Genomic DNA, 15,008 nt, shown 5'->3' on the forward strand with positions numbered 1-15,008 from the left:
AATATTTCCAGTCGGGGCTCTGAAAGACCAATGGGACAGGAACTGGTGAATAAAAGTCTGGAGGGTGCCCCGAAGATCCCATTCATGAAACATAAGTACGATGTGACAGTACCAAGATGTGTTGTTGGCCTTGGACGAAAGGCTGAAGAAAACTGCAACAAGACGGTGGTGCTGAGAAAAGGCTTGCCAAGCTGTGGTTTCCAGTTGAAGCAGATGATCAACTGGAGACTGTCCCCCCACCCCCCCCCACCCCCCCACCCCCAAAAGTTGCACTGGTAAGGAGATAAAAGGTCCCAAGATTCGAGGACCCATCTGTTCAAATAACTTACAGGGGACACTGGTCACACTGATTGGCTGGTCACTATCCACGGATGATGGATCCTTTCTGGGCTTAAATACAGGAACTATAACACTGTCTATCCATTGAGAGCAGAAAATGCCTTGGAGCCAAATACAGTCAAACACCTGGAGGAGATACTGTTGTGAAGGACTGAGGTGTTGAAGCAACTGATTATGACTGGAATCAAGGTCAGGGGCTGAATCGTGGGACGAAGAGAGGGCCAGAAGAATTTCCCATTCAGTAGAAAGCTTCATTGCAGGAGTCCACCTGACAATGGTAAACCATTTGTAGGAAGTTTCAGCGTGCTGTTTCTAGAGGAGGAAGGTGGCTGGATAAGAGGCTGACGACAATGTAGTCGCAAAATGTGTCGCAATGTGTTCCACGAGAACTGATGGAGCTGTAGAAAGACCACCTGGAAGGGCAAGGCCCGGAATGGAAGACTGCTGTTGACAACCTTGGAGGGTACAAAGTGTAGCTCACACCCATGGTGAAAGCACAGAAAAACCTAGGGAGGAGACAAAGCATTCTTAACAACTTGCTTGTTCTGTTTGATTAAGTAATGGTCTCTGGCATAAAGACATTTAAAGGTAATAAGACCAGCAGAGGTCAGGTGCCACTTAAGATGTTGCAAGGCATGACAGCGATCACAGGTGGCAGTGCCAATGGCCATACTCCATCACAGGACTGGTCAACAGTGAACAGGGACCATGAAATGGGAACAGCCATGTCAGTGGTGCAAATTATATTATCAGAAAGATTGCGAATGACTTCATCAGACAACCTGACAAAGAAGGTGTAAACATAACCTGGGAGGTATATAGAGGCTAATCGGCATGATGGAAATACCAATGGGGTAACCTGGCCATCAGCAGGTGCGAAGGTAACATGAGAATCAACAGAAACTAGTCACTATTGCAGAGCTCATTGTGTCGCAAACAGTGTAAGTAAGAAAGAAGGGGAGGAGAAGTAATCAAAAGATCAGTGGCAGAGAAAGAGCCATAGGTAGCACTAAAATGAACAATCACGATGAAGGCACAGGTCATGGTCTGCAAGGAATAGGTCAATGAGGAGCCGCTGCCTAGACGAAAAAGCACTGCCACACATAGGGTGACGTTTTGGAAGTAGGCTTTGAAGGAATCACAGCAGCACAAGTGCACTGGCAAATGCAGCTGCTAGTGCTGACACTAGCAGCCTCCTTTTGGGTAGCAGCTTCGGACTTCTGAACTGGTTGTTAAGAGCAGATGCAAAGGAGGTAGCAAACTTCAGGGGCTGCATGGCCTTATGGATCTTTTTGACCTCTCCATATGAAATACGTTTAGTTGTTCTCATTTTCTGTATCTTCCTTTCTTCAAGAAAGACACTGCAGTCCCTACTCCAGATGTAGTAATCGCCAGAGTAGTTTCACACTTTGGAGGAAATGCACAACAAACACCTTCATGGGTGGCTTTACCACATTTGCCACAAATGGCTGCTCCCTTACAACCTGAGGTCATGTGCCCAAAGCACTGGTATGTAAAACAGTGCATCGGGTTAGGAAAATAAGGCTGCATGCCGAGTCGGAGGAAACCAGTATTACTGTGCTCTGGAAGTTTTGTGCTGCCGAAAGTCAGTGTAAATGAGTCCGATTTCACAAGATCACCATTCACCTGTTTCATTATGTTCTGTACATCGATGATGCCTTCGTGGGACCACTCAGCTTTCAGTTCTTCTCAGGCAATGTTGACCAGATCCCTGCAAGTCACAACACCTTTGCTATACTTTAAGGTGTTGTGCAGTTCACTTTCTATTGGATACTCCCCGAAGCACTGAGCTTACTGGATGTTCATCACTTGTTTGGCATTAGATGTTCCTACCAAAAAGGACTCATTTTGCAAGCACTTGGCAGATATGAGGCTTCCAGTGATTCCCTCTAAAACTTTTTGTAGGTAAAAAGTTGAAACTTTCTCAAAGCTCCCTTCTTTCCATTTAATTACAAGAAACACATTCTGGCCCTAGTAAGCATTCTATTACTTAATACTGACAGAGTCTGTGTAAAGCTCAAGTCTGGAGGTCTGGGCACACAATCCATCTTATTTGCTTGGGTGTTGGTACTTATCAGCAGCCCACCCTTTCCGCTGGGAGGAGGAAGAGATGATTTTGAAGGATCCTTGGTGGTCCACGAGCAGCTAGGGAAATAAAAGTTCACCTACACTGAGCCCCGATGGCCTAGGTAAGCTTTATACAACTGAAATGTGGCAGGTTCCCCAGAGGTTGCCTGATAACAACTGTTCCATCTCAACAATCACACATCTCATGAGCGTGCAGCGCACCTTGAGATTGATTGATTTCATTGATTTTTTTTTTTATCTTTTATTATTTTTTTTTAATACAGGTTTTTACCATCCTCGTAATCAGGTGGTCAAGCCAAGATCCCATTCCCTCTGACACACAACATTCCACCGCCACGCCAAACGGTGGTCGCTGAATCATGCCCAGAGCTTACAATGACAGAGGGACACGCCAGTTACCAGTACCCAGCTCACAGGAACTCCAGGGTCGGCAAGCCCTTTACTCAGCAAACAAATGATGAACGCCTGAGAGGACCACAGAGGCTCAGTGGACCTGGACAGCACCTGCTCCCAATCTACATCTAACATCTACATCCATACTCCGCAAGCCACCTGACGGTGTGTGGCGGAGGGTACAATGAGTACCTCTATCGGTTCTCCCTTCTATTCCAGTCTCGTATTGTTCGTGGAAAGAAGGATTGTCCAGTATGCCTCTGTGTGGGCTCTAATCACTCTGATTTTATCCTCATGGTCTCTTCGCGAGATATACGTAGGAGGGAGCAATATACTGCTTGACTCCTCGGTGAAGGTATGTTCTCGAAACTTCAAAAAAAGCCCCTACCGAGCTACTGAGCATCTCTCCTGCAGAGTCTTCCACTGGAGTTTATCTATCATCTCCATAAACACTTTCGTGATTACTAAATGATCCTGTAACGAAGCGCGCTGCTCTCCGTTGGATCTTCCCTACCTCTTCTATCAATCCTACCTGGTACGGATCCCACACTGCTGAGCAGTATTCAAGCAGTGGGCGAACAAGCGTACTGTAACCTACTTCCTTTGTTTTCGGATTGCATTTCCTTAGGATTCTTCCAATGAATCTCAGTCTGGCATCTGCTTTACTGACAATCAACTTTATATGATCATTCAATTTTAAATCACTCCTAATGCGTACTCCCACATAATTTATAGAATTAACTGCTTCCAGTTGCTGACCTGCTATATTGTAGCTAAATGATAAGGGATCTCCCTTTCTATGTATTTGCAGCACATTACACTTGTCTACATTGAGATTCAATTGCCCTTTCCTGCACCATGCGTCAATTTGCTGCAGATCCTCCTGCATTTCAGTACAATTTTCCTTTGTTACAACCTCTCGATATACCACAGCATCAGCCGCAAAAAGCCTCAGTGAACTTCCGATGTCATCCACAAGGTCATTTATGTATATTGTGAATAGCAACAGTCCTACGACACTCCCCTGCGGCACACCTGAAATCACTCTTACTTAGGAAGACTTCTCCCCATTGAGAATGACATGCTGTGTTCTGTAATCTAGGAACTATTCAATCCAATCACACAATTTGTCTGATAGTCCATAATATGCTCTTACTTTGTTCATTAAACGACTGTGGGGAACTGTATCAAATGCCTTGCGGAAGTCAAGAAACACGGCATCTACCTGCGAACCCGTGTCTATGGCCCTCTGAGTCTCATGGACGAATAGCGCGAGCTGGGTTTCACACGATCATCTTTTTCGAAACCCATGCTGATTCCTACAGAGTAGATTTCTAGTCTCCAGAAAAGAGATTTCTAGTCTCCAGGAAAGGTATGGAGGAGGATCCAAGTGCTAACAACATCCATATGGACCACATGCAAGCCCTTAAAAGACTAAGCCGGGTCCAAAAGAAAGCATGGAACCCATGAAGGGTCGGTGAGTGAGCGTCAGTAAAATGAGATTCCTGGAGAATGGCACAAGCTGCTGAGTAAAAGGAAACAAGGGATTGTAACTCTGGTAAGTGACAGTAGTATCCATTACAGTTCCATTGAATAAACACAGACTGGGGATCCAAATGGGAGGAGAATGGGCTAGCAAACCACACCACCAAGTTATCATCCATCACCAACAAGGACGTGGTCACATCCAGAGCCAACCATGCCACCAAGTAACCATACATCACCAATGAGGACAGGGTCACATCCATAACTAAGAGGTCAGACTCAGGTTGCAAGAGGGAGGGGGGGGGGGGGGATGGCACCTCAGGGAGCAGCGAGGGGCTTTGTCCTTGGACATGTATTTCTTCTTCCTCTCTTTTGTAGGCCAAGAAGGGTAGGGCACAGAGAGAGGGGGGGGGGGGAGGAGAGGAGAGGAGAGGAGAGGAGAGGAGAGACAGAGAGAGAGAGAGAGAGAGAGAGAGAGAGAGAGAGAAGAGAGAGTGCAGGCTTCTGCACGATCTGGAACTGAGAAAAAGCGAGTGGCCTTAGGGTGCAAGGACTGTGTGTCCCATGGCTGAGTTATGGCAGCAGGCCTCTGGCCTGGGAGGCACCAGGATGAGGAATCCCGGGACAGAGCACCCATCACTGGCGTGCACTGAAGAAGGGGGACACTCCTCTCACCAGAGTGGGGTAGTGGCACCCAGAGACAGAGCATGGGAACTGTAGGGGAAGGGGAGAGGAGAGAGGGGCAGGACTGGGGTGAGGAGGAGGGAGGAGGGGAAAGGACGTAACAGAGGCAATACTAGATGTTGTTGACACAGGGTGAAGACAATCACATATCTGACGAGCCTCAATGTAGGATAAACAATCAAGGAACTTCTGCTCCTGTATCATCTTTTCCTTCTTATCAACCGGGCAATCTGGAGCATGACGACTGACAGTTGCGACAACACATACAGGTGGCGGAACACAGGAGTGTCCACATTCACCCCACAAATGGTCCTCCGTACAGTGGAAAGATGTGTGTCCAAAACATAAACACTGAAGGTTGGTTGGTTGGATTAAAAGAGGGGGACAGGGACCAAACTACGAGGTCATTAGTCCCTTGTTCCGAATAAAACAATGCCACAAGTGTGAGAATAAAATGAACGAGACTGACAACTCAAAACAGAATGAAAGGAAAAATCACAAGAACGATGAAGGGCAACAATCATGTAAATAGACAAAAGGGGACAAGAAAACCACAGAAACAACAAAGCAGATTACCATGGCTGGCTGAACATGAGAATAAGAAAGGACAAGCCAGCCACTCCGCAACACATTAAAACCTCCACCCTGGAAACACTAGGGTGGAGGACACAGAGGGAGAAAGAGCATGTGCTAAAACTTGGATCAAACGATAAAACCCACAATCACAAATAAAACGTAAAACTTAATCAGTCGATGATGTGTTGTCAGATAAAATTAGTGGCAACAAGTCCGGTAACCCAAGATTTCGTTGCTGGGCAGTCAAAGTGGGACAGTGCGCCAGAATATGGGCCACTGTCAACCGGGCGCCGCACTGACACTCAGGCAGGTCTTCACGGCGCAGGAGGTAACTGTGGGTCGCCCAAGTATGGCCAATGCGGAGCCAGCAGAGGACAACTGATTCCCTGCGAGAGGCCTGCATGGAAGACTTCCACACATTCATAGTCTCCTTAATGACATGCAGTTTGTTGTGTGTACTGTTATGCCATTCTGTCTCCCAAAGCCAAAAACCCCTACGGCATAAGTCAGAGCCCAGGTCAGGTTCAAAGATGCCCATCTCCAGAAGCGGTTTCCGTGTAGCCTATTTGGCCAGCCTGTTGGCAAGTTTGTTGCCTGGGATGCCGACTTATCCTGGGGCCCACACAAACACCACTGAACGATGGGACCAGTCCAGGGCATAGATGGACTCCTGGATGGATGCTACCAAAGGATGGCAAGTGTAGCACTGATCGATAGCTTGTAGGCTGCTCAAAGAGTCAGTACACAGAAGAAACATTTCCCCAGGCCATGAATGGATATACTGAACTGCATGAGAGATGGCCACCAGCTCTGTAGTGAATACACTGCAGCCATTGGGCAAGGAATGCTGTTCAAAATGGCCTCTGTGGACATAGGTGAAGCCAACATGACTATTACCCATCGAGCTTTCGGTGTATACCAATTCATAGCCCCGGACAAGTCAAGAATAGAGTGGAAGTGACAGCGGAGAGCAGCAGGAATAACTGAGTCCTTAGGGTCATGGGAAAGGTCCAGATGAATCTGCGGACTAGGTGTACACCATGGAGGTGTACGCAGATGGACCTGGATGGGAGGTGGTAAAGGGAAGGACCCCAGTTCAGACAAAAGGGATCACACACGAGCCACAATCGTTAGCCCTGACCTGAGCCACCGATGCGGGAAATGAACTGCCAAGGGTAGAAAAAGGAGACAGTAATTTGGATGCTCAGGAGAACCATGAATGTGTGCAACGTAACTGGTGAGCAGTTGTGCACATCAGATCTGCAATGGAGGGACTCCAGACTCCGCCAGGACACTGGTCACCATACTCGTTCCAAAAGCTCCCGTCGCTAGGCGAACGCCACAGGTGCACTGGGTTGAGTACATGCAATGCTGAGGGCGCCACCGAACCATAAACCATACTCCCATAGTCAAGGCGGGATTGAGCAAGGGCTTTGTAGAGATGCATCAGAGTAGAGAAATCTGCACCCCAGTTGGTGTTGCTGAGGCAGCGGAGGGCACTGAGGTGCTGCCAGCACTTCCGCTTAAGCTGATGAAGGTGAGGTAGTCAAGTCAATCGGGCATCTAGAACCAGTCCTAAGAATCGATATGTCTCCACTACAGTGAATGGATCGCCATTAAGGTAAAGTTCTGGTTCTGGATGAACGGTACGACGCTGACAGAAGTGCATGACACATGACTTAGCGGCCGAAAACTGGAAGCTGTGGGCGAGAGTCCATGACTGCGGCTTCTGGATGGCTCCCTCCAGGCGCCGCTAAGCAACACCAGTGCTGGTGGAGCAGTATGAAACACAGAAGTCATTTGCATTCAGAGAGGGTGAGACAGATGGCCCTACAGCTGCCTCTAGACCGTTAACAGCCTCTAAAAATAGTGATACACTCAATACAGAACCCTGCGGAACCCCATTCTCCTGGATATGGGGGGAACTATGGGAGGCACCAACTTAGACACACAAAGTATGGGGTGACAGGAAATTCTGTATAAAAACTGAGAGCGGGCCTCAGAGACCCCACCGTGTAATGCGGCAAGGATATGATGTCACCTGGTGGCGTAATATGCTTTGCATACATCAAAAAAGACGGGAACAAGGTGTTGGTGTCTGGAAAAGGCTGTTCTGGTGGCAGCCTCAAGGGACACAAGATTATCAGCGGTAGAGCACCCCTGGCGGAAGCCACCTGACATGGAGCCAGCTGGCCACGTGACTCCAGGATCCAACCCAACCGCCGACACACCATATGCTCCAGCAGCTTACGAACCGGACAGCTATCCACATCAACTGGGTTTTTCCAGGTTTGAGCACCAGTACGACGTGCTCTCCTACGATGGATAGACGCCATCGCACCAGATCTGGTTGAAGATGACAAGGAGATGGTCCTTGTAGTCAGACGAGAGGTGTTTAATCATCTGACTGTGGATCTAATATGGCCCAGGAGCTGTGTCAGGGCAATGTGCAAGTGCACTGAGGAGCTCCCACTCCATAAATGGGGCATTATAGTGATCACTGTGGTGTGTAGTGAATGAGAGGACTTTCCTTTCCATCCGCGTTTGAGGGTGCAAAAGGCTGGGGGGTAGTTCTCCGATGCAGAGGCTCAAGCATAGTGCTCAGAAAAGTGCTCGGCAATTGCATTTGCGTCGGTACATAGCACACCACTGATGGTAATGCCAGGGACACATGTTGGGGTCTGGTACCCAAAAAGACGTCTGATCTTTGTCCAGACTTGGGAAGATGACATATGGCAGCCAATGGTTGACATGTACCTCTCCCTACACTCCTGTTTCCATCATTTTATAAGCTGGCCCACACGGGCATGGAGCAGCTTAAAGGCTATCAGATGCTCTAGGGAAGGATGTCACTGTAGAGCTCGCCCACACTCTGTAATTGCCTCAGCGACTTCCGGTGACCACCATGTGACTGTCTTTCAATGGGCGAACCCTAAAGAGCGAGGTATCGCGTTTTCTGCCACGGAAACGATTGTGGTACTTACCTGCTCAACCATCACATTGATGTTACCATGTGGGGGAGAGTCAACTTGTTTAAAGCCCATCTGGCAGGTGTCCGCGGGCCTGACACTGAGGCAGTGACAGGAATATGGGGAAGTAGTCACTACAACACAGGTCGTCAAGTTCTCTCCAGTGAATAGATGGGAGAAGTCTTGGGCAGCAAATTGATGAATCAATGGCTGAGTAACAACCTCGAGCCACACTGAAATGTGTGGTGGCCCCAGTATTTAAGGGACAGAGGTCAAACTGAGGCAATAAAGTTTCAACATCTTGGCCTCAGCCAGTAAGCATGGTGTCACCCCACAAGGGGTTATGGGCATAAAAATCTCCCAAAAGTAGGAAAGGTTTAGGGAGTTGATCAATCAGTGCAGCTAATATATTCTGGGGTACTGCACCATCTGAGGAAGATATACATTGCAGACAGTTATTTCTTGTGTCGCCCGTATTCTGACAGTGACAGCTTCAAGAGGTGTTTGAAGGGGCACAGTTTCACTACAGACTGAGTTTAGGACATAGATGCAAACTCCATCTGGCACTCGATTATAGTCGCTACGGTTCCTGTAATATCCCTTATAGCCACGGAGGGCAGGGTTCCGCATTACTGGGAAACAGGTTTCCTGGAGGGCAATGCAGATAGCAGATGTAATGCTTAACAGTTGCCGTAGCTCAGCCAGGCGGCGGAGAAAACCATCGCAATTCCACTGGAGGATGACATCATCGTGAGACTGGGAAGGCATGGAACATTCAATGAGGCAGTTTACACCTCAGGGTCACCTACCGCCCCCGAATTTTTGCCTGAGCAGTCTATATCCATTGTGTCTGAGGGTCTGGCAGGATCTAGGTCCTCAGCAAATGACAGAATCACCACCTCATCCGCAGATGCAGAGCTTGTAAGTAGCGGTGGTGTGGGTGCCACCACAATTTCCTTGGTCTTGGGGACCTTCTTATTGGATTTCTCTCACTGCTCCTTGGGTTTCCCTGGCTGTGAGGACTTCACTGTTTCAGTCTCCGGGACTGAGGATGAGTGTTAAGCCCTACGACCAGCTGCTTTTGGGCTCTTCAGCCACTGGTGGGTGTCATCTTTCCCACTAGTAGAAACCTGGGAAGTGTGTGTCCCATGGGACCCCTTCCCAGTGAGAGGAACCGAAGAAGACATACGCTTCTCCAGCGCAGAAATGGGGAATGATATACCCGATGGTTGGGGAGGGTGTTGTTCCTGAAGTAGGTGGTGCAGGAGCAACAGGGAGGGAAGTGCCCCCCATCATCAAGGGGGCAGATGTAGTCTTCTGGATCTGAGAGGTGACAAATGTGAGGAACTGATGGGACGACAACTGTTCTCATAGCAGTGGTGAAAGAGGAGGTCATAGCCACAGGATGTAGGCGCTCAAATTTCCTCTTAGCCTCAGTGTAGGTCAGTCGGTCCAGGGTCTTACATTCAATGATTTTCCTCTCTTTCTGTAAAATCCTGCAGTCTGGCGAGCAAGGTGAATGATGCTCTCCACAGTTGACACAGATGGGAGGTGGGGCACATGGAGAATTGGGATGCAATGGATGTTCTCAGTCTCGACAAGTTGGGCTGGAAGTACAGCGAGAAGACTTATGGCCGAACTTCCAGCACTTAAAGCACCACATTGGGAGGAGAACAACTTGGGGTCGTATTTCTTAGCATTAAAGTTAGACTTTGCGTCCTTAGAGACTGCTGGCCCCAGACCACTGGTAAGAGATGATGTACTGCACTTCCTGGCATGTCATCCGCCCTGATGCCACCCACTCTTACCAGGGGCCCTCCCCACGGACTCCACCCAGCTGCAGTTTAGGCCACCTGGCAGGATTGCCACTGCCGCGAGTCCCGATGCCCCAGGGTGACAGGCATCTACTCCTTGGCATAAATGGGGAGTTAATGGCACAGGCATCAGCAGAGCGACCCCTATGTTGTCAGGGGGCTACAACCAACAGGGTATATGAGGGCCCCACCACAATGGGCTGGCTACCGTGCTGGATATGAGGTGGAAAGAAGTTCATGGTCATTGTCGGCACAGAAAGTGACAGTGCATGGTGGAAAACACACCCAGGAAGGTGTCCTCGTCCAAGCGAGAGAGAATGGGCAGGACCGCAATGTGACAACGAGAAAGTGGGCTAAAAATCTCAATGCATGATGGACACGATGCACCATGTAAGGCGCCCTTCCCCAATTGACTCGCTGTTTTGGAAAATTTTTGGAAGATGGAGGTCAATCCCTACAGGGGACCATCACATAGGGGCCAAAATGTGTGAGACTCCTTTTAGTCACCTCTTGCAACAGGCAGTAATTCCTCGGCCTATTTTAACCCCCAAACCCACAGGGGGCATAAACACTGAAGGCACTTCATGGGTGGCAAGACACATGGCTTCACATCACACTGATAAACTGCAACCCTGACCTTCTACTCTTCTACTTCTCACTCAAATGCCAGAGCAAAAGCACCATATTCATACTATTGTCCTTACGACCTTTCTAAACAGGTCGAACAAAATGATTGGCCTGAAGATCCCCATCAGTTTGAAGGATGAGGTCCCTATCAAAAATGACTTCACCAAACTTAACTTTGATATTTTCCATAAAAAATAATGGCTTGGTGCCGGTCAAAGTGACCTGTCAGTCCTAGTGCAGACCAAGTAGCAGGGAAAGTGTTTCACACAAAGCCTAGCCCTCATCCAAGGGTGTAGTCAGGGCAGGGAAGGATGCAGAGTCATAAGAAGCAGCATTAAATGATCCATTGCCAACCAAAGAGATGACCATAGAGGAACGGTCAGGTTTTTGGAGCTCTTCATATACATAGCGTCTGCACTGATACCACCCACTCTGATCACCACCCACCCACAGCAAGGGCTCTGGCCTTTGCCGGGAATTATGATACTCCTAATCAATCACTCACCGGGAGGCAACAGCTCAGGTATCAGAAGTATGATCCCTGCATTGCCAGGGGGATTCAGCCAGAAGGGTACAAAACAGCACCATGACATGGGGTGACTATGACTACACAGGGAGGAAGGGGGATGGGGGTAACAGAGGGAAGGAAGAGGGAAATGAGCAGGGAAAGGAATCCATGCCATAGTTGCTAGGGAGTGAGTTCTCGCCCAAGCCCTCACAGTATGGAGGAAAAATTTAGAAGTTGATCTCAAACCCCGAAGGGGGATCAAAAATGCCAAAAATGGATAGTGAGAAAAGAGAAAGCAATGGGAACAAAAACCAGAAGGAATACAACAAACCAGGTTTATATCCAGGTCAATGTAAGTAAGAACACAGAGGGGGGAAGGAGCAAGGACAGGGAGGGAGGGTGACAGGAAAGGAAATGCAGCCCAGAAAGGATAAATGAGCTGCAATAGCTTGGGTCCCCATGTGTGCCAAGTAAGAACTCACGAGAGTCATGAGCTGCCTTGGTGTGTGTGTGGAGGGGGGGGGGGGGGGGGGGCAGGAAGGCTGGAGGACCAACAGAAGATGTGTGGGAGGGACAGTTACCCCTGGAACAATTCCTTTTATGTATTACAGGTACGTGCCATGATTTTTTAAATTGTGTTACACATAGTGTTCTGAAATGCCCATTACGAACTTCTAAGTCTTGTATAGGGGAGAGAATATATAGTATTCTGAGCAGGAAACTATGTCCAGAAATGTACCATCTCCATGCTACAGTCATCTGAAAACATGTTTACTAGGTAGGAATGCAACATGGTGGTCATGGTGCAGGGTGGTTACATTGGATAAGCTGATGTCATTTAACACCTATCCTACCTCTCTGACCGGGCTGGAACCTCATTCACATGTGCCTGTGAGTGTTAGAGCAGCATGGTTGAGTACACATTCGTAGAATACACCAACATGATCCTTCTGAATGGCGAAGCTCAGTGACAATGGAAGAGTTACTCATTGCCTTTATCAAGATCATTCTCCACAATGTCCCCCTCCATCGCTTACCCTTTTTGTCACAATTACGCAACAGCTTTGAGAAATGGTACCTTCACCATTAGCAGGCATGACTCTGGTGCTACGAGGAGATGTCGCACACCCAAACTGAAAGAGGCCATATTGTTTCATGTTCGCTATTAATGAGTGGAACTGTAACACAAGTGATGTACTTGGTCACACCTGATCAATTACTTGTAAAAGTGGTCAAATTACGAAATTTTTATCTACTCACTACCTTCTATAAGTTCTTGAAGTTTGTAACAGGAATTTCCAAACATCTTTTATATAACTTCTTTGTCTACCTTGGTTATATTTTTATATGAATTTATATATGTTCCTTGATGCTAGCACAATATCTTGACATATACATAGATGTGATTCGGTTACTGTAAACTGTCAATCTGTGTATAGAATAATTATATACAATAAGTAAATTTCTGGATTTATCATGAAGAAGACATTGGCATCTGTTAAAATAATACTATGTATCCAAAATGAAATTTTCCCTCTGCAAGGGAGTGTGTGCTGATATGAAACTTCCTGGAAGATTAAAACCATGTGCTGGACTGAGACTCGAATTCGGGACCTTCGCCTTTCATGGGCAAATGAGGAAGGCTCGTGAGTTGTTTTGGGTAGCTGAGAGGTAGAGCACTTGTGCACGAAAGGCAAAGGTCCTGAGTTCAAGTCTCAGTTCAACACAGTTTTAATATGCCATGAAGTTCCAATACTAAGTATGTTTCTGTAACATACTTCCTATACATTACACAACTGTATAGCCAAGGTCTACAGATTTATAATATTCCTAATTTTGTAGGCTTTTGAAAATGACAAATTAATTTGTCGAAACCAATAAAGAATGATAACAATATATTTGCAAATGACGACTGAATTTTATTCTGAAAAATATATACTACAGTGGCTGAAAATTACAACCATAAGTAAAACAATACCTCTATATGTTTTTCTAACTCTAAGCATTTCACATAACTAAGGAATCTTCACAATTTATTAAGATGCACATTAAAACCCACTCTATTTCAAGTGAATTTGCATGAATGCAATTTGGTTTTTGCCTTCATTGGCATGCTGACTGCCAGGTTCTGAGAAAATGATAATTTTTTCTGTCACCCTCTCCTCCCATTTCATTTCCAAGGAAGTCAGTCTTAACTGTATGACTTCCCAAACAATCCCTAGCTATAGGTACAAATAATAACTTGTCCACTTTGTACTAACTAATTTGAAGCAAACTCTCATGTTAGACAGCTCCATTGGTTCGCATCAGTAACAAATTTATTTTAACTGAGATTAAACACCTAAAAAATTTCACACAATAAAAATATTGGTTTATATGTTGGATTGTTCTAGGTGCAAACAACCTTTCAGTACAAGATGGCAAAAGTATAATTATTCATTTCTGATGCCACAAACAAAGTTTTCCTGAGAGAAGCAAATGGAAATGGTGGTAAATGTAATTTTCATTAAGTAAGGAATGGTGTTTTGTAATCAATTAACTAAATAGTAACTTACACTCTGATTGGGGTTGCTAATTTTTAGAATCTGAATGAAAAAAGTTGTCTAATTTGTATACCTTCATTTCATACTGCCTTGCAGAGCACTATACTGGGACAATTCGGGTACACAATACATGTTGTAGAATCCAACTACCTCAGAGCAGAGCTTTGTAAATAATGGCAAATACGGAAAATCTAAACCAATTTAAAAGGAAACGGAAAGTTGAAATTGTTTGGTCATACAATGGATCAGTGATTCTTACCTAAGACGTATGTCTTCAGATATATTGCCACGTTTATCAACTACTTCACAAAGTAAGGAAAGGAATTCTTCAACACTTTCACTTGCCACTGACATGTGATACAGTGTTAATGTTTTCACTGCTACAATCTGAAATAATGGAAACAAGTATAGTTATTATCATTACACAAGCTATCAAATTAAACACAGATGGATTTTTTTCAATCTAATGTACTGCAATAATCTATTATGTTCTACAAATTTCAGTGAAGTGACCATCAAGAAAGTAGACACCTCAAAGTCACACCCACACTCTGCAGCCCATGGGCGCTACGCGCCATGATTTGATTGATTGATTTTTTTATTAGTCCAGTTATATCATACAGCCAAAATTGTACAATTGATACTGGACAGGTCAAAGAAAAATTGAAGTAATACACAGACTTAGCAAATTGTAGCAAATTAAAATTAGATGCATATTGTTACAATTTAATTTGCCCACCACATTGCTCCCCTGGTGCATGTACATTGTTGACAGTGAATGAGGTCAGTACCAGCCGAATGTTTAGTGTTTCCATGCAGTATCGCATGTTTACATGTGGTTTTAGTCTCGCGTGGAATGGTACATTGATGTAGTGAGCGAAATGCAGGAACAAGGGCCTACACGTAGGTCTACTCCGGTCAGTGTGTGGAAAGGGTTAAAATACAATTGAAAATAATCTAA

General features: G+C 46.2%; 1 protein-coding gene across 1 annotated transcript in view; it reads right to left on the minus strand.

The window, feature by feature from the left end:
* The window catches only part of LOC126093962 (uncharacterized), a 127,643-nt gene that overhangs the window by 71,241 nt on the left and 41,394 nt on the right, over positions 1 to 15,008 (minus strand). The window contains exon 3 of the mRNA XM_049908760.1: positions 14,307 to 14,434. Coding sequence (XP_049764717.1) covers positions 14,307 to 14,434 — 128 coding nt within the window. The remainder of the gene's footprint in view (positions 1 to 14,306; positions 14,435 to 15,008) is intronic.

The sequence above is a fragment of the Schistocerca cancellata genome, chromosome 1, assembly GCF_023864275.1.
Source record: "Schistocerca cancellata isolate TAMUIC-IGC-003103 chromosome 1, iqSchCanc2.1, whole genome shotgun sequence".
NCBI classification, from domain to species: Eukaryota; Metazoa; Arthropoda; class Insecta; order Orthoptera; family Acrididae; genus Schistocerca; species Schistocerca cancellata.